The sequence below is a fragment of the Bos indicus x Bos taurus genome, chromosome 21 (assembly GCF_003369695.1).
Source record: "Bos indicus x Bos taurus breed Angus x Brahman F1 hybrid chromosome 21, Bos_hybrid_MaternalHap_v2.0, whole genome shotgun sequence".
Classification (NCBI taxonomy): Eukaryota; Metazoa; Chordata; class Mammalia; order Artiodactyla; family Bovidae; genus Bos; species Bos indicus x Bos taurus.
Genome location: NC_040096.1, coordinates 49,052,643 through 49,076,362, shown reverse-complemented (window position 1 = coordinate 49,076,362; position 23,720 = coordinate 49,052,643). Strand labels below are relative to the sequence as shown.

Sequence of the window (23,720 nt, the reverse complement as noted above, 5' to 3'; positions counted from 1 at the left end):
GGAAAAGTTATACATTAGTTACAACAATAACTGCCACTTTATACCTTTACTATTAATAAATCAGTCCCTAGCCTTACCCAGTAAAGATCAAATAGCAAAGAACATGAGTCTATTACAAGGCTACTTGTGGTTATTGGTTGGAAATCTAAACTCTTCATGGTAGACACTGCTGGCTGCCTACTCAACAGCCCTTCTCCCCTCTGGTCTAACAGAACCATTTTTGGTAGGAGTGACAATGTACTCACCAATAATTACATTTTCCAGCCTTCATTCTAAGTAGAAAATATCGTAATTCTGGCAAATAATGTGTAAGTTGAGGATTTCTTATAATACTTTTCTCCCCTGATAAGACATCAGGAAGTGTGGTACCTTTTTATCCTCCCTGGAATGTAGATTCAAAGAGATAACCATATCATAACTAAAAAGATGAAAACTATCCTCTTAGATTGATGAAAGAGAAATCTGGATATAGCCTAGGATATTTAAGATATTGTTACAGCCAGCTGCTACACCAGCTCTGAACTTCTCAAGCCAGAATTAATGAGAAAAAAAATAAATTCTTAATTTTTAAAACCTCAGTTAAGTTTCAAAAGCAATACTTAACTGTTGGAATCTTATGACTTTCAATCCTACTCTTGGGAACTTCTGGTCAAAGAAAGGAAAAATTGTACATAAAGATATTTTCTATATTGGATTAACACTGAAAACATTAAATACCCAACAATGAGAGAATGTTTAAATTCTGGTAAAACACAACTTAAGACTACTAGGCTACCATTTAAAACTCAGTTTTTTGAGGGAATTTCCTGGCAGTCCAGTGGTTTGGACTCCTTGCTTTGATGGCTGAGGGCCCAGGGTTCAATCCCTGGTTAGGGAACTAAGATCCCACAAGCCATTGTGTGCCACCCCCCTCCCCCACTGCCAAAACCAACCTTTGGAAGACAACGTGGTAGAAAAGATTAAAATATAAAATTATATCTGCTCCATTTATAACTAGTGGCAAAACTATTGGTGGCCCGATCCACGTTTATTCCCAATCCTCTTTTCCTTTTCCATTTCCCATTAGAAAGATTGGAAAAGCTTACAATTTCGTTTTCCCATTCTTCTTGAAGCTAGAGGCAATTTATACATTCAAGGCCAACAGATGAACACAAGTCTGCTGTGGATTTCTGGAGAAGGTTTTGCTTTTATGAGAAAAGACTCAGATGTGGGAGGCTCTGCCTCCTTCCCCCACTTTTCTGTCTTGAACACAGACACACTGCTCTGCGCTGCAGTGGCCATCTTACCATGAAGGAAACACTAACAGACTTTCGGACACCTTGGTAGAGTGGAGTCACTGAACCAATGCCAGCTCCTCTAGGATTCTTGTTATATGAGAAAAATAAATCCCTATTTGAAAAACCATTGCTACTTGGATCTTCCATCACTTAAAGTATGAAACACTCCCACCTGATATAGAAGTAGAAAAATTGTAAGTGATATGATAAAAGATGTGACAGAAAAATTAAAAGAGTTGACCTTCTATAGTATTACACAAAATGATTTGTAAAGAAAAAATTGCGTTTATGCAAGAAAGCTTTTAAAAATAAAAATACTGAGCTTAAAGGGAAAACATGAGACTAACTTTGTTGCTAACCATGACCACACATGCCATATAAACTAGGTCATCTTAATTCTAATACCAAGGACATTAGTCTGCTGTCTTGTTTTGTTAAAGAGTCAAACAAAATTGAGTAACCAAAACATATTTTCAATAAAATTTTATATGTGTATATGTAAATAAACAACAAAACAGCACCAAAGACCTCTGTACAATTTCACCATACAGTTTCCGTGTAGGATGCTTCATCAATCAATCTTTCACTTTTGCTTTAAAAGCACGTGATTACAGAAAACTGCTTATTCATTAAAAACTGGGTAAGATCTTTCAAAGATACCTCAGATGTTCAAAATAATACAATCTGTCTTCTGAAGATCAACGTGAGTTGCACAGGTTAAGCTGAAGACTCTTCACACAGTGCTGAAAATGTGAGGCAATCTGCACTTGAACTGGCACTGCACTTCCTCACACTCAGGCTGTCTTCATCACAAGTATCTTCTATCCCTCAGATATCAGCTACATCAAGATGGCTCATCAGCCAAGTCACGCTGGTCAAAATACCTGGTGAAAAAAGAATTTGCACAGTGAAGGAAAGCATAAAATGAAAAGGGAACTTATGAACTGGGAGAAAATATTTGCAAACAATGTGATCCATGAGGGTATAATTTCCAAAATAAAAAAAGCAGCTCATGCAACTCAAAAACCAAAAAACCCAATAAAAAAAATGAGCAGAAAACCTATAAAGACATTTCTTCACAGAAGACACACAGCTGGCCAAGAGGCACATGAAAAGATGCTCAACATCACTAATTTTTTGAGAAATGCAAATCAAAACTACAATGAGGTATCACCTCACGCCAGTCAGAATGGCCATCATCAAATGATGGAAAGGGTATGGAGAAAAGGGAACTCTCCTACACTGTTGGTAGGAATGGAAATCGGTGCAGCCACTATGGAAAAACAGTATGGAGGTTCCTAAAAAGAATTAAAAATAGAGTTACCATATGATCTAGCAATCCCACTCCTGGGCATATATCTGGAGAAAACTCTAAAAAGGTACATGTATATACATATATAAGGAATATTACTAAGCTATAAAAAACAATGAAATAATGCTATTTGCAGCAATTTGGATGGACCTAAAGACTATCATACAAGGTGAAGTAAGTCAGACAAAGATAAACACCATATGATATCACTTTTATGTGGAATCTAAAAAAACGATACAAATGAACAAAATGATACAAAACAGACACAGACCCACAGGCATAGAAAACAAGTTTATGGTAACTGAAGGAGAAAGGTGAGGGGCAGGGCAGGGGAGAATGAATTAGGAGTTCCCAATGAGCAGATAAGTCCCTAGCAGTCCACTAAGGACTTCCCTCTAAGGAGACACCCCTCGTCCAAGGTAAGGAGCAATGGCTGCACTTTGCTGGAACAGCCGTGAAGAGATACCCCACGCCCAAGATAAGAGAAACCCAAGTAAGACGGTAGGTGTTGCAAGAGGGGATCAGAGGGCAAACACACTGAAACCATACTCACAGAAAACTAGTCAATCTAATCACACTAGGACCACAGCCTTGTCTAACTCAATGAAACTAAGCCATGCCCATGGGGCAACCCAAGATGGGCGGGTCATGGTGGAGAGATTTGACAGAATGTGGTCCACTGGAGAAGGGAATGGCAAACCACTTCAGTATTCTTGCCTTGAGAACCCCATGAACAGTATGAAAAGGCAAAATGATAGGATACTGAAAGAGAAACTCCCCAGGTCAGTAGGTGCCCAATATGCTACTGGAGATCAGTGGAGAAATAACTTCAGAAAGAATGAAGGGATGCAGCCAAAGCAAAAACAATACCCAGCTGTGGATGTGACTGGTGATAGAAGCAAGGTCCGATGCTGTAAAGAGCAATATTGCATAGGAACCTGGAATGTCAGGTCCATGAATCAAGGTAAATTGGAAGTGGTCAAACAGGAGATGGCAAGAGTGAATGTCGACATTCTAGGAAATCAGCGAACTGAAATGGACTGGAATGGGTGAGTTTAACTCAGATGACCATTATATCTACTACTGCGGGCAGGAATCCCTCAGAAGAAATGGAGTGGCCATCATGGTCAACAAGAGAGTCCGAAATGCAGTACTTGGATGCAATCTCAAAAACGACAGAATGATCTCTGTTCGTTTCCAAGGCAAACCATTCAATATCACAGCAATCCAAGTCTATGCCCCAACCAGTAATGCTGAAGAAGCTCAAGTTGAACGGTTCTATGAAGACCTACAAGACCTTTTAGAACTAACACCCAAAAAAGACGTCCTTTTCATTATAGGGGACTGGAATGCAAAAGTAGGAAGTCAAGAAACACCTGGAGTAAAAGGCAAATTTGGCCTTGGAATACGGAATGAAGCAGGGCAAAGACTAATAGAGTTTTGCCAAGAAAATGCACTGGTCATAACAAACACCCTCTTCCAACAACACAAGAGAAGACTCTACACATGGACATCACCAGATGGTCAACACCGAAATCAGACTGATTATATTCTTTGCAGCCAAAGATGGAGAAGCTGTATACAGTCAGCAAAAACAAGACCAGGAGCTGACTGTGGCTCAGATCATGAACTCCTTATTGCCAAATTCAGACTTAAATTGAAGAAAGTAGGGAAAACCACTAGACCATTCAGGTATGACCTAAATCAAATCCCTTATGATTATACAGTGGAAGTGAGAAATAGATTTAAGGGCCTAGATCTGATAGATAGAGTGCCTGATGAACTATGGAATGAGGTTCGTGACACTGTACAGGAGACAGGGATCAAGACCATCCCCATGGAAAAGAAATGCAAAAAAGCAAAATGGCTGTCTGGGGAGGCCTTACAAATAGCTGCAAAAAGAAGAGAAGCGAAAAGCAAAGGAGAAAAGGAAAGATATAAACATCTGAATGCAGAGTTCCAAAGAATAGCAAGAAGAGATAAGAAAGCCTTCTTCAGCGATCAATGCAAAGAAATACAGGAAAACAACAGAATGGGAAAGACAAGGGATCTCTTCAAGAAAATCAGAGATACCAAAGGAACATTTCATGCAAAGATGAGCTCGATAAAGGACAGAAATGGTATGGACCTAACAGAAGCAGAAGATATTAAGAAGAGATGGCAAGAATACACAGAAGAACTGTACAAAAAAGATCTTCATGACCCAGATAATCACGATGGTGTGATTACTCACCTAGAGCCAGACAACCTGGAATGTGAAGTCAAGTGGGCCTTAGAAAGCATCACTACGAACAAAGCTAGTGGAGGTGATGGAATTCCAGTTGAGCTATTCCAAATCCTGAAAGATGATGCTGTGAAAGTGCTGCACTCAATATGCCAGCAAATTTGGAAAACTCAGCAGTGGCCACAGGACTGGAAAAGGTCAGTTTTCATTCCAATCCCAAAGAAAGGCAATGCCAAAGAATGCTCAAACTACCACACAATTGCACGCATCTCACACGCTAGTAAAGTAATGCTCAAAATTCTCCAAGCCAGGCTTCAGCAATATGTGAACCGTGAACTTACTGATGTTCAAGCTGGTTTTAGAAAAGGCAGAGGAACCAGAGACCAAATTGCCAACATCTGCTGGATCATGGAAAAAGCAAGAGTTCCAGAAAAACATCTATTTCTGCTTTATTGACTATGCCAAAGCCTTTGACTGTGTGGATCACAATCAACTGTGGAAAATTCTTCAAGAGATGGGAACACCAGACCACCTGATCTGCCTCTTGAGAAATTTGTATGCAGGTCAGGAAGCAACAGTTAGAACTGGACATGGAACAACATGTTCCATGTTGTTCCAAATAGGTTCCAAATAGGAAAAGGAGTTCGTCAAGGCTGTATATTGTCACCCTGTTTATTTAACTTATATGCAGAGTACATCATGCGAAATGCTGGGCTGGAAGAAACACAAGCTGAAATCAAGATTGCCGGGAGAAATATCAATAACCTCAGATATGCAGATGATACCACCCTTATGGCAGAAAGTGAAGAGGAACTAAAAAGCCTCTTGATGAAAGTGAAAGTGGAGAGTGAAAAAGTTGGCCTAAAGCTCAACATTCAGAAAACGAAGATCATGGCATCTGGGCCCATCACTTCATGGGAAATAGATGGGGAAACAGTGGAAACAGTGTCAGACTTTATTTTTCTGGGCTCCAAAATCACTACAGATGGTGACTGCAGCCATGAAATTAAAAGACACTCACTCCTTGGAAGGAAAGTTATGACCAACCTAGATAGCATATTCAAAAGCACAGACAATATTTTGTCAACAAAGGTCTGGCTAGTCAAGGCTATGGTTTTTCCCGTGGTCATGTATGGATGTGAGAGTTGGACTGTGAAGAAGGCTGAGCACTGAAGAATTGATGCTTTTGAACTGTGGTGTTGGAAAAGACTCTTGAGAGTCCCTTGGACTGCAAGGAGATCCAACCAGTCCATTCTGAAGGAGATCAGCCCTGGGATTTCTTTGGAAGGAATGATGCTAAAGCTGAAACTCCAGTACTTTGGCCACCTCATGCGAAGAGTTGACTCACTGGAAAAGTGTCTGATGCTGGGAGGGATTGGGGGCAGGAGGAGAAGGGGACGACAGAGGATGAGATGGCTGGATGGCATCACTGACTTGATGGACGTAAGTCTGAGTGAACTCCAGGAGTTGGTGATGGATAAGGAGGCTTGGCGTGCTGCAATTCCTGGGATCACAAAGAGTCAGACACGACTCAGCGACTGATCTGATCTGATCTGAAGGACTTCCCTCGTGGCTCAGATGGTAAAGTGTCTGCCTATAACGCAGGAGATCTGGGTTTGATCCCTGGGTTGGGAAGATCCTCTGGAGAAGGAAATGGCAACCCACTCCAGTACTCTTGCTTGGAAAATCCCATGGATGGAGAAGCCTTGTAGGATATGGTCCATGGGGTTGCAAAAAGTCAGACACGACTAAGCGACTTCACTTCACTTCACTTCAATGAGTAGATATAAAGTACTACATACAAAATAAACAAGGTCCTACTGTACAGCACAGTGAACTATATTCAATACCTTGTAATAAACTATAATGGGAAAAAATCTGAAAAAGAATAGAATATACATATATACACATGCATAACTGAATCACTTTGCCAAACACCAGAAACTAATACAACATTGTAAATCAATTATATTCAATTTAAAAAAATTATACTTAAAAATATTAATTGCAGCACATTCGAAAAGATATATCTATATACATACATAAGGAATATTACTCAGCTATAAAAAATAATGTTTTTGTAATAGCAAAAGACCACAAACAACCCAAATATCCATCAATAAAGCGACTGGCTCAATAAACTACAGTACATCTACACAGTGAAACATTACAAAGCTTTTATAAAAAAAGGAATGAGGAAAATATCTACACTGCTACCATGTGATTCCCAGGATTCATTAAGTGAAAAAATATAGCACAGAATGGAAAGCTAAGTACGTTATGTTTTGTAAGCATGTGCAGGGTATATATACATTTGCTTATATTTTTAGAAAAGAAACAGTGAATGGGAGGATAAATAAAAAATTAACGATAAAACAGATAACTACAAAAGGGAGAAAAGAGACTAGAGGATAAAGGTGGATTCTAAAATGCTCCAATACAAATTACAATTTTAACTTTGGAACAATGTGAATATTTTATGAAATTATAAAACAAGTTTAACTGAAAATAACATCAGTAACCAGACTCCACTAAATGAATCTTCTCCTATACTGGGTTGGTGGCATAAATCAAACAGGAGAATAATTCCAAGTAATCTTAAACATGATGTTCTGATATATGTAACTAGTAAGATATACCATGGACAAAAAGAACTGCAAAGAATTCTTAAAGGGACTTCAACAGTTTTACAACTGGCCATATTGTTAGTATTGTTATTCTGAAACTACCATGTGCATATTGTAGGATAAAGTCAATAATTACGTTATTAAGAAAAAATCAAGTAATCTTAAATTAGAACTGAAATATCAACTTAGACCTATGATTTTATTTTTCTTTCTAAAAAATACATACTTCATAGCTGTGTTCAATGAAAAGGCCTAAATGCAATGACCAACCCAAAAACACCTAGCTTCCCTAATGTTCAAATTGTGGACTCTAGATACCATTTTCTACTTTGAAAGAGGAACCAACACTCCCAGGAGAAGAGATTAATTCCAGATCTGGATCCAGAAGTGCGCAAGATATAACTGAGTCATTTTGGCAGAGCAGAAAGTAAGAAAGCTATCAAAAGACCACTGAGGTTATAGACCAAAAAGCACAGGAACTGATCTGAAGGGTTCCCACTATCGAAAATAGAACAATTTGAGCATCAAAAAGAATGACTGCTATATCCCTTTACCTGAATGCGAAGATCAACCTCACACCGCTCTACCAGAAACAACTAGACACTGTATGCTTCCTGATGTGACACAAGAGCACACAGTTGTGTAAACACACACACAAACAAACCCCGTTATATATAATCAAACCTCTAGACCTACCTACCAGTTTACAGAAAACATGCAAGATAAATGAACCATTAAACACCACCATGCAGTTAGCTGTCAAAACCAAAATATGGGAAATTTTACAAGTCAAAGGATCCCGTTTTTTCAACAAATAAATAGCAAAGAAAAAAACCAGAAGGCCTGATGGGGGTACTTAAGAGACATACCAGACAAATGCAACGAGTGAATCCTACTTGGATCCTGGTTTGAACAAACCTAAAAAGACATTCTTGGGACAATTAGGGAATATGAAACGACTGAGCATCAGATACTGAGTTATCACTAAATTTACTGTGTATGAGCCCAATATTACAGTCATGTTTTTTTAAAAGCCCTTTATCAGTCAGATACACCAAAACAGGAGAAATAATATGTCCAATATTTGTTTAAAATATATTAACAAAACAGATAAATGAAACATGCTGGTGTAGTTAGTAACTGTGGAACCTGGGTGGTGGATTGGTCTGGGGGGTTTATTTTACTATATTTTTATGTGTTTAAAAATCTCTAAAATAAGAAGCATAAAAATTAATTATGATTGGTAAAATAATTAAGGTGGCTAACAGTTATTGAGGGGCTTCCCCAGTGGCTCAGTAGTAAAGAATCTGCCTGCAATGCAGGAGACCCGGGTTAGATCCCTGGTTTGGGAAGATCCCCTGGAGGAGAGCATGGCAACCCACTCCACTACTGTTGCCTAGAGAATCCCACGGACAGAGGAGCCTGGTGGGCTACAGTCTAGAGGGTCACAAAGAGTCAGACATTACACTGAAGCAACTATGCATGCACAACAGTTATTGGATCCTGTTTGAATGGCATCCTACTCATCTGATAAGGTATTTCTATGAATTAGCAGCCATTGCCTTAAAGCTATCAAAAGAAAACCAACAACAAAAAACACAAAAGACTTATAACCATTTAAGTTACTTACACTGAAGCTGTTACAACAGAGTCAAGGCCTATGTTATCTGGTTATCAAACCTGCTATAACCTATAGGTTTTCCTAAGTGAAGTCTATAGCCTCAGAAATGTCTGCCCTACCTTCTAAGGATTAAATGAGTTCCTATTTTGAAGCACTAAGAAAAATGCCTGGCACAAACTGACCAGTAAGTATTAATTACCATCATTAGCATAATTATCGGAGAAGGCAGTGGCAGCCCACTCCAGTACTCTTGCCTGGAAAATCGCATGGATGGAGGAGCCTGGTGGGCTGCAGTCCATGGGGTTGCTAAGAGTGGGACACGACTGAGCGACTTCATTTTCACTTTTCACTTTCATGCAGTGGAGAAGGAAATGGCAACCTACTCCAGTGTTCTTGCCTGGAGAATCCCAGGGACAGGGGAGCCTGGTGGGCTGCCGTCTATGGGGTCGCACAGAGTGGGACACGACTGAAGTGACTTAGCAGCAGCAGCAGCATAATTATTATAGATCAAGAAACTACATGCTGAATGTGTTTATATTTTGAAAAAGTATCTCATTTGGTAATGGGAAAAATGAACATAGTATTACTTAACATCCCAATATTTAAATATATTATAAAACATTTATAAGTTATTAGTGTTGGAATAAAAACAGACCAATGAACAAAAATAGCAAGTCAGAAAGAGACCTAAAATAAATACGTGTTTATGTATACACATATTCACATACAAGAATTTAGAATATGAAGACAGTTTCATGTAAATTCCAGGTGGAATTTTAATGTAAGAAATGAAATAAAAAATATACTAAATAAAAATATGTCCCAACTGAAAATGAACAAAGGACACAGCAATTTAAAAAAACTGCAATAAAATGGAACATATTCTATCCTTATGGATAACCATACAAAGAAAATAAAAATAATCTGCATCTTTTTATTACTAGAATGGAAATATTTACATCAACTGAAAACGCTCAGTGTTGAACAGTAGAAGATGGGCACTCTCACCAACATTTTAGTGGGAACCCAGAGTGGTATGATCTTTCTAGAAGGCAAATGCAATAAATATCTCAGTTTTACAAGTACATGCAAGCCCTTTAATTTATTTCCAGGAATTTGCCCTTAAGCAATAAATAGAGCTGTATGTATAAGAATCTTCAATGCAGCATTATTTATAGAGAAAAACTAGAAATAAAGGGAATTGTGATACATATAATGCTGTTTCCTTATGCCTCAACTTCCTCACTGTAAAATGGAAACAATACTTTCTACCACCATTAATAATGCTATTATAAAGCAAGAAGTCAAGGATTACTTACCTGCTAACCAAGCAGATTAATAAATTCAAAGCAGGAACCCTTTCATCATCTTTGCTGTCCTAAAAAGTAAGAAGAAAAAAAGAAAGCTTGAAATGTCATCTGTTATCCCCTAATTTTTTCTTCTTCTTTTATTGTGGCCTCGCAGCATTTGGGATCTTAGTTCCCTGACCAGAGGTCAAACCCATGCTCCCTGTGGTGGAAGCAGAGTTTTAACCACTGGATTGCCAGCAAAGCCCCAACCACCTAATATTCTTGAAGGAAGTTTCCTTTCAAGGTGCAAACCATGAACATTTTATTAGATAACAATAATAATCACATGGATATAGAAAACATCAAAGAAAACAGAGAAACTGTAGAGTTAATGATTCCTTGAGAAACATCTAAGATGTTCTTTTAAAGAAAGCTCCTGAATAGGTCCTAGAAAGGAATAAGAGTTTAGAGCTCTAAGGAGGTTAACTTGGGAGAGATACTTTTTCTGATTGCCAAGACTGAAAAAAGCCTGTGTCCTAACTGAACACTAATGGAAAAAACATATATAAACATATTTTAAAGAAAATATTTCAGATCAGGGCTCTCAATGACAAAGGAAGTTGTTCCTGAACTATACATTTCCTAAAATTCACTTTAAATATCTAGTGAGTAGTAAGTTACATTTTGCTCGGAGTACAGGGCATTTAAATTAGTCTGTGTCATCTCCTGGAAGTTTAATGAAAATATTTTGGAGTAGTCAGTGGAGAACAGTTATATATTTTGTACAGGTGAAAGAAGGAATGAAAAAAAAATCAGCTTAGCCTGGCATCGAATTAATTTACATTGTAATGCTGCAGGCATGAGTTAAAGGGTCTAACCTGAAAAATTCAAAACCATTGTTATGCCAGAGACTGTTGGTTGACCACTATGGCTTCTTGATTCCCCTTATTATGTAGCAAATGAAGCTCATTTTTAGATGGGTACACTGCCACTCAACTAAAATAAACATTTCCTATAGTTCCTTATGGTCATGTGACCGAATTCTGGCCAGATGTGCTTGTAAGAGGCTCTGAGAAGGCTCTTCAGAGGGGAGGACCTTCCCTTCTCCCCAGCTTCCTTTAGTGAAACATACTGGCGGAGCCTGGATTGTGAAGTGAGCCTGGGGAGGGAAACCCCAAGTGGCAGAACCCGAAGGCCTGGTTATGCCACCTTAGGTCTAATCTGCCTGCCTTCAGACTCCCTTTGTCTGAGAAAAACACCTCCATTTTACTTAAGATAATGCTATTTTGGACTCTTCTACTACACGGCTAAATCTAATCCTGACTAACAACATAGTCCACCTTTTGTTATTTCACTGAAATCATTCTTTACCACCACAGAAGCTGCTGAGTGCTTCCGACGTGAAACAGTGAGTCTGAACTTACCACCAGAAGCCTCACTTCAGAGCACCTTCTTGCAAGCTGCCGAATCAGTGAATGAGCCTCCGGTAATAAAGGTTTTTCAAGACAAGCCAATAAAGCATAAAGCCATCTTCCCTATACAGGATTTAAAAAAGTAGTAAGTAGGCAAACTACACCATAAGTTTAATTTATAATCACTTAATTGTACCTCAGAAAGGCCGTTATCAAGTTATATTCCACCAGCAGTACACATGACTGAGTTTATTTGGAGCAACACATCACTCCAGGGACTACTCAAAAGTGTTAGAACAAAGTTTAAATAGCCATTTGTGCAACACACTAAGTTAGCTCCTCAAGGAACCCCAAGTCAATGGCTTTTTTTTCCATTTTAAAAAAAAAATGGTTTCGCTCTATTCAAGCTTTATTTCAATGACTTTTTCTTGAACAAAAAGATTCACATCTAGGTTTCTTTCATAAAGGGTGAGTGGGATTCTCTTCTACGTGAAAAGAGCAGGTATACATTTAAACTTGACCAGAAGCTTCTGGATGGCAAAGATTATATCTTGTGTTTTGACTGGGAGCCTTGAAGCTTCAGATACACTCTCTTTTGCAAATATCCACAATAGTGAAAAATACTTGTTTTTAAAATCAAATCTAACTGCAAAGGATGATAAAATTTCTTATTAGGGGATTAAGTGGGCAATTCATTTACATAACATCTATCAAATTTACCCAGTTTTGAAGGTGAAAAATTTTTAAGCTGTGAGTGTAAAGCAATAAAACAGAAGGGCAGTACAGTAGAGTTGGTCAGAGTACAGCCAAACTGCCCCAGCATGAGTCTCAGTTCTGCCAGTTATAATCTGTGTGCCCTCAGGGAAGTTACTGAATCCCTATGTGCTCCAGTCTCCTCATCTATAAAATGGAAATAACAGCTCACAGGTTATTGAAGGATTCAAGGAGTTATTATACATAAAATCCTTAGAACGAAGCCTGGCACATATATTTGCTATTATTCCTATTTCTGATATTCTTTAGTGGACTGGATTTCAAAGCCATTTTAGAAAACGCATTTCAAACTTCTCTAAGCCAGGACTATTTGAAATGGGGTCTGCGGACTGGTAGCCATCCTGTTTGTTACTGATCTGTGAAAATATAAGCAGATTCTCCCAGGATATAAACCAACTATTCGGTTGATTTTTTTTTCTCCCCAATGCAAGATTCTCAATGAAGGAAGTACTATGTTGATTAACATTCTATTGTAAGTTCCTTATTTTACTGCAAACAAGCAATTGTCTGCATTATACATACAGATGAATAACACACATATATATATAATGTAGAACCATAGCTTACATATAAGGTAAGTATATATAATTTGTCTGCATTATGAAAAGAAAAAGATGCAGTACTACCAATTCCGGAGTAAAGTCTCTTTCTCCAAACCAATTATTCAGATATTCCAAGACACTGGTTACTGTTGCCTAAAAAAGGGGGGAGGGGTAAGAGATGGAAGAACATCATTAGTAATAAAACACTGACAAGTTCAAGCTGAGTTACATTAAGTTCAGTGAGAAAGCAACTCTGTTTAAAATGGACTTCTTCTTTAGACTTAAAGAGAAACCTTTAACTCTATTTAATAATTTGATTAGATGGAACACTCAGTGAGATGAGGCTGTTTTGAGAAATATTTTTATATATTTTCTATTATCAACACGGTTTAAATCCTAGGATTTAGTTAGTAACTACTAATGTAGTTCAGAACTATTTTTTTAAAATTCCCCACTCTCTTAAAAAAATGTCTTTGCATAAATTCAGCTTATTTGCATTAAATCAAAGTACAAATCTAAACACAAAGTTAGCTAGAGAAAATTAATTTTAAAGCTATATATCGATAGACTTTATCAAATTCTCTAGCTTATTCTAGTATAGATGCTGCTGCTGCTGCTGCTGCTAAGTCGCTTCAGTCGTGTCCGACTCTGTGCGACCCCAGAGACGGCAGCCCACCAGGCTCCCCCGTCCCTGGGATTCTCCAGGCAAGAACACTGGAGTGGGTTGCCATTTCCTTCTCCAATGCAGGAAAGTGAAAAGTGAAAATGAAGTTGCTCAGTCGTGTCCGACTCTTAGCGACCCCATGGACTACAGCCTACCAGGCTCCTCCATCCATGCGATTTTCCAGGCAAGAGTACTGGAGTGGGGTGCCATTGCCTTCTCCGTAATATAGATGGGACACTTACAAGTCACTCTCATTGAATTTAGTATAATCATTAGAGTATCTTAATGTAAATGATCAAGTAAGTAAAACTGTAGGCCAGTATATTATTTACAACAGAGTATAACTTGTTAAAAAATTTATTTTCCAAGGGTATCCAATATATGTGAATACTAAACAATCAAAGTTTTATTTGCTCTTTAAGTGGGTAAAAGAGTTCCTAGTGCTGAGAGACTAAACAACTAAAATTCATATTGCTTCCCTTTTGACGCAAGAAATTCAAATTTCATTCTTAATGAAGTGTGCCCAACATCTGGAACTAGAAATAGCAATCTAACCTTAGTATTTTTTTCAAATCCCATCATCTAAGACTTATGACTGAAACATAAACGTATGAATAGTTTAGCACCATGATAAAGAGCATGAGTTCTGAAGTGAGATCAACCTGGGACTGAATTCCAGTGCTGCCATTAAAATTTGCTAATAAACCACAATGACTTAATCGCCAACTGTTTCCTCATTTACTAAAAAAAAAGTAGATTAATAATAATTCCCCATATAAGGTTGTAGTGAGGATTAAATAAGAATTTTAAAGAGTTTAGGACAGGATCTTACATACTGTAAATATTAAATAAATGTATTCAAATATCTTAACACACACTGCAAACAGAAGAATGCATATATTCTTATTATTATTAGATATATTTTACCTGATTCATTCTGCTAACAATACTAAGCAAGGGAGGAAAACCAATCTGAAAGAAAAATGAGATTGAAGTTTACATTTTTTTTAATTGGTGAATTTCTCAAAATGCTGTTTTATAAAAACAAAAAATAGACAAAATTCATTCCTTATATATTACAATAAAACATTCCATGAACTACTATGCTAATAATGCCCAAGAAAACAATGTCTTGACACATGAATATATAAATGTAAAAATATAGAATGATTTGAGTAATGAAGATATTAAAATAAAGCATGTAATAGAAACACAGTATGGTATCAGTAAGTTGTGCACACTCTTTCAAAAATCTTTAGCTAAAGTAAACATTTTGGGGAAGTATGGGTACTTGAATGAGTTCTTTCAAACCTAATCTCCTTTAAATACAATTATTTTGGACTTTAATGTTGAGAGCTTTGATTATGAAAACAGTACCGACTTAGAGAAACTTAAGTGGACACACATTAAAGTGTATTTTGCAATAATAAACTGAAAAAATATACATTCTTTGCCAAATTAAAAAATTTTGAAAAGTAACATACATTAGGGATATAACCCAATAGAAGAAATGCTGTATGAGAAACAGCATCAAATTAGCTCCCAGAGAACTGAATCTGTCTACACTCCCACCACCATGCATTAAGAGTGCCTGTTTTTCCAGCCCTTATTAAGAGTATGTCAAACTTGCTTTACCAATGTTAACTGAAAAATGCCAGCTCAGTGGAGCTGTAAGTAATGTTTTGATTTTAAGTGAGTTTCCGCATCTTCTCATATAAGAACAATTTGTATTTCCTTCCTGTGAAATGTCTCTTTACATCCTTTGCTTGTTTTTTTTTTTTTAAATTGGGGTCTTGGTCTTTTTTAGTGATTTTCAGCGCTTTTACATTTAGGGGGTAAACTACTTTTAAATGAGAAAAACAAAACGTGACACCAAAGAGGAAACAATAAATACCTATTCAACAGAACAGACAACATGCTATAGGGAGTTACCAGTAATGCAGATGTATGAACATCTGCAAGCTTGGGGGCAGGTGAATCCTGAAGGACAAGTAACAGCTGGCCACATACTTTATTATTAAAGTCATATGAAATATAAATAATCTTTATATTTATAAAATATAAATTAAATATAGCCTCAACATTTCACTGCCAGAAAATGCAATTTATTAAGCATTTTTAAGCACCTGAGTCAAGTTTTCCTTTGTTTCTCTGACTACTCAGAACTCATTGTTTGACCCTTGCCTAATCATTAAAAAAAAGTCCTATCTAGCTCAAAAAATTATTAAACAGCTAAAGCACATACTGTTTTAGAAAATACACTGATATAAACCAGTCATATATTATTTGCTTTTTAAAACTTTTTTACAACCTTGGAAAACAAAAAAGCTATTATGCTTCTACGTTTAGCAAATGGGCTTACAAAAAGTCAGGAGACTGGATATGGCCTAAGCTATATTCTGCTAAGTCTCTATACTGAATCTTGCACCAAAACTATGGCCTGTTTTTTGTTTGTTTAGTCACAGTATCACTTACTTGTACATAATCGATTCCAGGACTTTCACTTGCAGGTGGTCCAATAGCCCCTTCAGCACATAACCTTTCACCTAGACAAAATTTTTTCCAGCCTTCTTCATCTTCAGATCTTGGCTAAAAGAAAAAAAAAAATGAATTTACTTATGTATTTTCTTTAATACTGAACAATGAAAAAACAAGCGAGGATTCCTTCATATTCCCACCAGCTCACACAAGCATACAGTGCTTGTAATGGAGTGAACTGTGTCTCCTCAAAATTCGTACGTTGAAACCCTCACCTCCAGCATGTGATGGTTAGGAGACTGAGTCTTTATATCAGTGATTAAGTTAAAATGAGGTGGGTAGAGTGGGTCCTAATCCAATCTGCCTGACATCCTTGTGAGAAAGAGGAAATTTGGACAAAAAGACATTAGGGATGCATATGCACACAGAAGGCCATGTGCGGACACAGCTAGAAGATGGCCATCTGCAAGCCAGAGAGAGAGAGTGGCCCTTAGAGAAACCTGCTGACACCTCGATCTCAGCCCTCTAACCCACAAAGCTGTGAGAACACACCTTACTGTTTGGTAAGCCGCTCCATCTGTGGTGGTTTGTTACAGCAGTCCTAGCAAACCAGTACAGGACCCAAGTGGTCACACCACATGTGGGACACTTTTAGTCTGGATCATACTTTAATGAACACTGACAAGCAAGTATGTGCTCAAAAGAGGGTGATAAAGACGTAAAAAAAAACACACTAAGAATGCTTTCAAGAATGAAGCCTGTTTATCCCAAGGAAGGAGACATAATTACGTACTTCACATAAAAGGCTGTCCAATCAAAGAAGGAATAGATTTATTCTACACTGTCAGATGAAAAAAGCATGACCTTTCAGCACAACCTTAACAGAACCTAAAATTTTAAAAATATATATTTATTTATTTATAGTTGCTTTATAATACTGAGTGAGTTTCAGGCATATAGCAAAGTGATTCAGTTAACAGAACAATTTTTATTTGGGCACATCACCTCACAAATCATTTTACATACACATGCAGTTTCCCCCCATGAGGATAAAGAGCTTTCATTATATTCTCAGGAGAACAAAACCCCTAAAAGGTAAAAGCCTACTGTCCTGGAACAATGTTTTCCCATTACTCCATTAAGTCAGAGACTGTTTCTGCTTCAGGTAGCACTGAAAATCCTAATTATTACATATGGTTGGTGTTTAACAAATGATTAGATCAATCAATCAATGTTCAAATTTACATAGTTGCCTTCAGAGGTTGCTTTAAAAATTCGTCATCTTATAATTTACATATTTCTGCCATGATGAATATATATGTTCAGTTCAGTTCAGTCGCTCAGTTGTGTCCGATTCTTTGCGACCCCATGAATTGCAGCATGTCAGACCGCCCTGTCCATCACCAACTCCCGGAGTTCACCCAGACTCACGTCCATCGAGTCAGTGATGCCATCCAGCCATCTCATCCTCTGTCGTCCCCTTCTCCTCCTGCCCCCAATCCCTCCCAGCATCAGTCTTTTCCAATGAGTCAACTCTTTGCATGACGTGGCCAAAGTAATGGAGTTTCAGCTTTAGCATCAGTCCTTCCAATGAACAACCAGGGCTGATCTCCTTCAGAATGGACTGGTTGGATCTCCTTGCAGTCCAAGGGATTCTCAAGAGTCTTCTCCAACACCATAGTTCAAAAGCATCAATTCTTTGGCACTCAGCTTTCTTCACAGTCCAACTCTCACATCCATACATGACCACGGGAAAAACCATAGCCTTCACTAGACGGACCTGTGTTGGCAAAGTAATGTCTCTGCTTTTGAATACGCTATCTAGGTTGGTCATAACTTTCCTTCCAAGCAGTGTCTTCTAGTTTCATGGCTGCAATCACCATCTGCAGTGATTTTAGAGCCCAGAAAAATAAAGTCTGATACTGTTTCCACTGTTTCCCCATCTATTTCCCATGAAGTGATGGGACCAGATGCCATGATCTTCGTTTTCTGAATGTTGAGCTTTAAGCCAACTTTTTCACTCTCCTCTTTCACTTTCATCAAGAGGCTTTTTAGTTCCCCTTCACTTTCTGCCATAAGGGTGGTGTCATCTGCATATCTGAGGTTATTGACATCTCTCCCGGAAATCTTGATTCCAGCTTGTGCTTGTTCCAGCCCAGCATTTCTCATGATGTACTCTGCATATAAGTTAAATAAACAGAGTGACAATATACAGCCTTGACATACTCCTTTTCCTATCTGGAACCAGTCTGTTGTTCCACGTCCAGTTCTAACTGTTGCTTCCTGACCTGCATATAGGTTTCTCAAGAGACAGGTCAGGTGGTCTGGTATTCCCATCTCTTTCAGAATTTGCCACAGTTTATTGTGATCCACACAGTCAAAGGCTTTGGCATAGTCAACAAAGCAGAAATTGATGTTTTTCTGGAACTCTCTTGCTTTTTCCATGATCCAGCAGATGGCAATTTGATCTCTGGTTCCTCTGCCTTTTCTAAAACCAGCTTGAACATCTGGAAGTTCACAGTTCATGTACTGTTGAAGCCTGGCTTGGAGAATTTTGAGCATTACTTTACTAGCGTGTGAGATGAGTGCAACTGTGTGGTAGTTTGAGCATTCTTTGGCATTGTCTTTCTTTGGGATTGGAATAAAAACTGACCTTTTCCAGTCTGGTGGCCACTGCTGAGTTTTCCAAATTTGCTGGCATATTGAGTGCAGCGCTTTCACAGCATCATCTTTCAGGATTTGAAACAGCTCAACTGGAATTCCATCACCTCCACTAGCTTTGTTCATAGTGATGCTTTCTAAGGCCCACTTGACTTCACATTCCAGGATGTCTGGCTCTAGGTGAGTGATCACACCATCATGATTATCTGGGTCGTGAAGATCTTTTTTGTACAGTTCTTCTGTGTATTCTTGCCACCTCTTCTTAATATCTTCTGCTTCTGTTAGGTCCATACCATTTCTGTCCTTTATCGAGCCCATCTTTGCATGAAATGTTCCCCTGGTATCTACTGCTATGTAATATTCCACTGTTTTGATGGAGGATCTTTATTTGTTAAATCAATTAATTATGTTGTCACTTCTCTTTTGACAAAATTATATCATTATCATGTTACTGATGCAGCTTCTTTTTGAATTACATAGGTACTCAAAAGTCCTTACCTTGAGCAAGGAAAAAATGTATCTACCTACCTACTGCCCTCTCCCTCTTCTTACCAGGAGGCCTCACCGTACAGTGAAAGGCTTTCGAATCAGACAAAGTTTGGTCTGTATCTCAGCTATACTTTTTATGAGTTAAATGATCTTGGGCAAGTGATCTTAGTGTCATTCACACTTTTCCTAGAGCAGAGCTTCCAACTAGTATACAGAAGCATATAGAGAGGTTATACTGAATCTCTCAGATTTCAGCTGGTAGTCTTAGGCCATGAGAACAGCTTCCTCCACTTATCCCAAAGTGACATCATTTAAAAGATGTTAGGAAGCACTGCCTAGAAGAAGCTTCTAAAATCTGAAATCTATGGGGAATTCCCTGGTGGGCCGATGGTTAGGACTCACTGCTTACACTGCAGGAGGCACGGGTTTGATCACTGGTCAGGGAACCAAGATCCCACAGGGAGCATAGCACGGTCAAAAGAACCCCCTGAAATCTATGAACCACCTGAAACACTGAGCAAAATTGTATGAATAGGTGCATTTTCCCCTCTCTGAAAATAAAAAGCTTTCTTTTGATTCTCCAGATGAATATGAGACTCCCTAAGAGGTTAAAGAGGTTCCCTGTTTGCTCAGTGGTAAAGAATCGGCCTGCCAATGCAGGAGTCTCAGCTTCAATCCCTGGGTTGGAAATATCCCCTGGCAAAGGAAATGGCAACCCACTCTAGTATTCTTCCCTGGGAAATCCCATGGACAGAGGAGTCTGATGGGCTACACTCCATAGGGTTGCAAAGAGTCAGACACGACTGAGTGACAAACACTTTCACTTTTTCAATGGAGATACAGACATAGGGTACAGATTTGTGGACACAGTGTGGGAAGCAGAAAGTGGGAAGAATTGGGAGAGCAGCGTGGAACATACAAATTACCATGTAAAATAGACAGCCAGTAGAAATTTGCTGGATGAGACAAGGAACTCAAATCAGGTGCTCTGTGACAACCTAGAGGGGTTGGATGGGGTGGGAGGTACAAATGAGGTTCAAGAGGGAGGGGACATATATATATACCATTCATGTTGATATAGGGCAGAAACCAATATAATATTGTAAAACAGTTATCGTCCAATTACAAATTTTAAAAAATTAGTCTGCTGCTGCTGCTGCTGCTAAGTCGCTTCAGTCATGTCCGACTCTGTGCGACCCCAGAGACGGCAGCCACTAGGCTCCCCCGTCCCTGGGATTCTCCAGACAAGAACACTGGAATTGGTTGCCATTTCCTTCTCCAATGCATGAAAGTGAAAAGTGAAAGTGAAGTTGCTCAGTCCTGTCCGACTCCTAGCGATCCCATGGACTGCAGCCTACCAGGCTCCTCCGTCCATGGGATTTTCCAGGCAAGAGTACTGGAGTGGGTTGCCACTGCCTTCTGAGTCTAAGGTGATAAAACATGAAATAGTACCTTCCAGTCAGCCTGACAAACTTTACTAAAAAGTCAGTCACTGGTACTGGTACCATTACCTCATCAGGAAAATCCAAGAAGCCTTTATTCAATCTTTTTGTAAATACTGAAAATGTATTTACTTTCTTGAAAAAATATCTAGAAGAACCTTTGCAGACTTGTAGAGACCGATCCAAAGTCTCTCAAGATGTGGATTAAGGGTGTCATAAACATAACTTGCATTACTTATTCTATCCTTTTCAGGCAAAAAGATAATGGAACTGTTACTATCAATAGTAGATGGGAGAGAATGAAAATAATATGGATTAAACAAGAGAATCTTTAAGAACTGGAAGTAAATATGGACTATTTCAAATAGTTATACACTGTACAATCTAAAGAGAGAAACTTACATACCATGGTCACATTACTATCCAACTGTTGTGATTTCCAGTGACTTCTATGTCTGTTCACACTCTAAAGGAAGAGAAATCAGACATATGATCTTCATAGAATGGATAACTCAAAAGAAATCAGTTGCTGCACAACATTCTAACAATCTTAAAGCCTGGAAAATATTTCAAATTGTATTATGTTGAGTGATTATAATAATAATAATTTGGTAACTGATTCATGAATATTCTTATCTTTATATATTTAGTAGTCCCAATTTTTCCAACTACAGTCTAAGAACAGAAAAAAATCTGAAGGAAGGCTTTAATCTGATTAAATGATTAAAGCACATCTACCTGCCGAACAGTCGAAAATTGTGCCACTTGTTGCTGTTGCCACTGAAGAGTGGGGGAGTATCCTTCCGGGGCAGGCTGGCATCCTGAAAGCTGAAGATTAGTTCATAAATTTTAGAATCAATGTTAAGTGTTACCACTAGAATCTCAAGCCTCTGCAAAGTAAAAGCAGAATCAAGAGGAAAAATGAGTAATAAAGCAAGTAAGACTATACAAGAAAGGAAGTACTTTTTGCAGATGTAAAAAAGGAGGCAATTCATTTATGTCTGAGTTTAAAACATCAGGAAAAGATCCTTATATAGTTGCTTTAGTAAAAGCAATGGAACAGTTTATAGTTGGAGTTTCTATAAAATCCAAATATGAGACCTAAAGATATAACCCAGTACTACCTTTCTATAATAGCAAAACTATTTGAAACAAAAAGACATAATGCAAATAAAACATTCTGGTATGAGCAGAATGCAAATAATTCAAGACATCTGACTTTACAAGGGCTACTTTTGTTTCTCAAAACAGCACACAGGTCACAACTGATCACATATTGCCTTGAAATAAAAATGAGTATGGTCACATTTCAAAAGTCAGGTATACAAGATATCATCTGTCATCAACTAAAAATTTCTGTAAAGGAATTATATGAAACATTATAGTGTCTGAGTTAAAATCTCCTGATAATAAACATCAGATAAACAAATAATTAGAACACAAAAGGAAAAGGAACTGTGGTAATTTAAAAACTGCTACTCTCCTTCCACCATAGGTTAAACAGCATCAAGTGGACCTTCTGTGGCTACTCCGTCCAGACTAGTTCTCCCTGTTACTTACTGGTCATTATATGTTAACTCTCTTCACAGCAATAGATATGATATATAACTGTTTGCTTTTTCAATGTTTTCCTCAGGAGAAGCAAATTCTACAAGGGTAGGGACTTTCTGTCTCATCCTCTGTTGTATTCCCAGTGCCTGGCACATACAGTTGCTTGGTTTAAAAATGTGCTGGATAAATAAATGAATGAAAAGGTTCACAGTGGGCACCTAGGTAGAAAAGTGTGATACTTGGGTTTTTATTTTTAAAAAACAAAATCTAGACAAATTCAAAACATACGAACTACTCTAAGTAAGATTAAACGCCAGCCCAATAGTAATTATGAACTGGTAAAAGGTACCTTAAAAATAAAGGCTAGCATAAATAACCTATTTAAAGACTCCATGAAGACCGGATCATGCTCCTAAAATGTTATGAGCAAATCTCCAGGAATGTCAGGGTTACTGAAAGCCTCTCTGGAGGTAGTAAACGCCAGTTGTCCTTTTGGGGTGAAAAAGTACAAGCAATTGTCTAACTGAACATACATAAGTCAAATCTTACATTGTAACTTAACCTGTCTCATACTTTCTTAGGGTGAGCCTCCATCTTTTAATTTGCGGGGAAGGAAAAAAAAAAAAAAAATCCCCTGACGTATAATAACACTCACAGAAATATTCACACTTTGCTTCCTTTTCAACTTCTTTGGGTCAATTTGAGCTACCACAACATCTGGACATTGAGCTGCTTCGATCCTACAAACAAGTAATAAATGCAAAAAAACGTGATTACTATTGTTCACGTGTAGTGTTAACAAGCGATCCAACTTCTACAGTTCAACATAAAATTACAAACTTACAGAATTGCAATGGAAGCTCTAAACAATAAATTTCTAAAATTATCTGGACTGAAAGCAATCTAAGAGCATGTATCTTGTCACGAGTAATCAGGTTTAATAAAATGAAGTTCACAGAAACTCGCTCACACAAAGATGTAATCAAGGGATTTTGTTCTGACAGAGTATGGGGACGGGACAGTACTGGGGCTTTATCGCACTTTGGGGTCGAGCGGGGTACGGGCGCTCTGCCCAAGGGCGTAAGGACAACCGGCCCACCCGCACAGGGTCCAACACTCACTGGACCCGCCTCAGGTATTCCTGGGGAGTCCTCGGAGGTACGCTGGGATCGAAACTTTCCGTCAAGTCGCAGGGCTCCACCGGCAAAAGCCGTGGCATCAACTCCTCCACCGCAGACTCCGCAGGTACCCACGCCATAGTTTTCAATGACGAGCGTCCCACCCAGCGCATGCGCCAGAGCTGGGGTCACAGCGCAGGCGCACGTAGAGGCGGATTAGGCGCGGAGTTGAGCAAGAG

General features: G+C 38.3%; 1 protein-coding gene across 1 annotated transcript; it reads right to left on the bottom strand.

The window, feature by feature from the left end:
* Positions 1-1,745: 1,745 nt before the first annotated feature.
* Positions 1,746-23,655, bottom strand: GEMIN2 (gem nuclear organelle associated protein 2). Its single transcript, XM_027522071.1, has 10 exons — positions 23,485-23,655; positions 23,019-23,103; positions 21,551-21,640; positions 21,219-21,278; positions 16,218-16,331; positions 14,670-14,714; positions 13,163-13,231; positions 11,775-11,885; positions 10,381-10,439; positions 1,746-2,161 (listed from the first exon to the last, which is right to left on the bottom strand). Exons 1-10 carry the CDS (start codon positions 23,652-23,654, stop codon positions 2,122-2,124), a joined length of 843 nt encoding a protein of 280 aa, XP_027377872.1. The 5' UTR covers position 23,655; the 3' UTR covers positions 1,746-2,121.
* Positions 23,656-23,720: the final 65 nt, after the last annotated feature.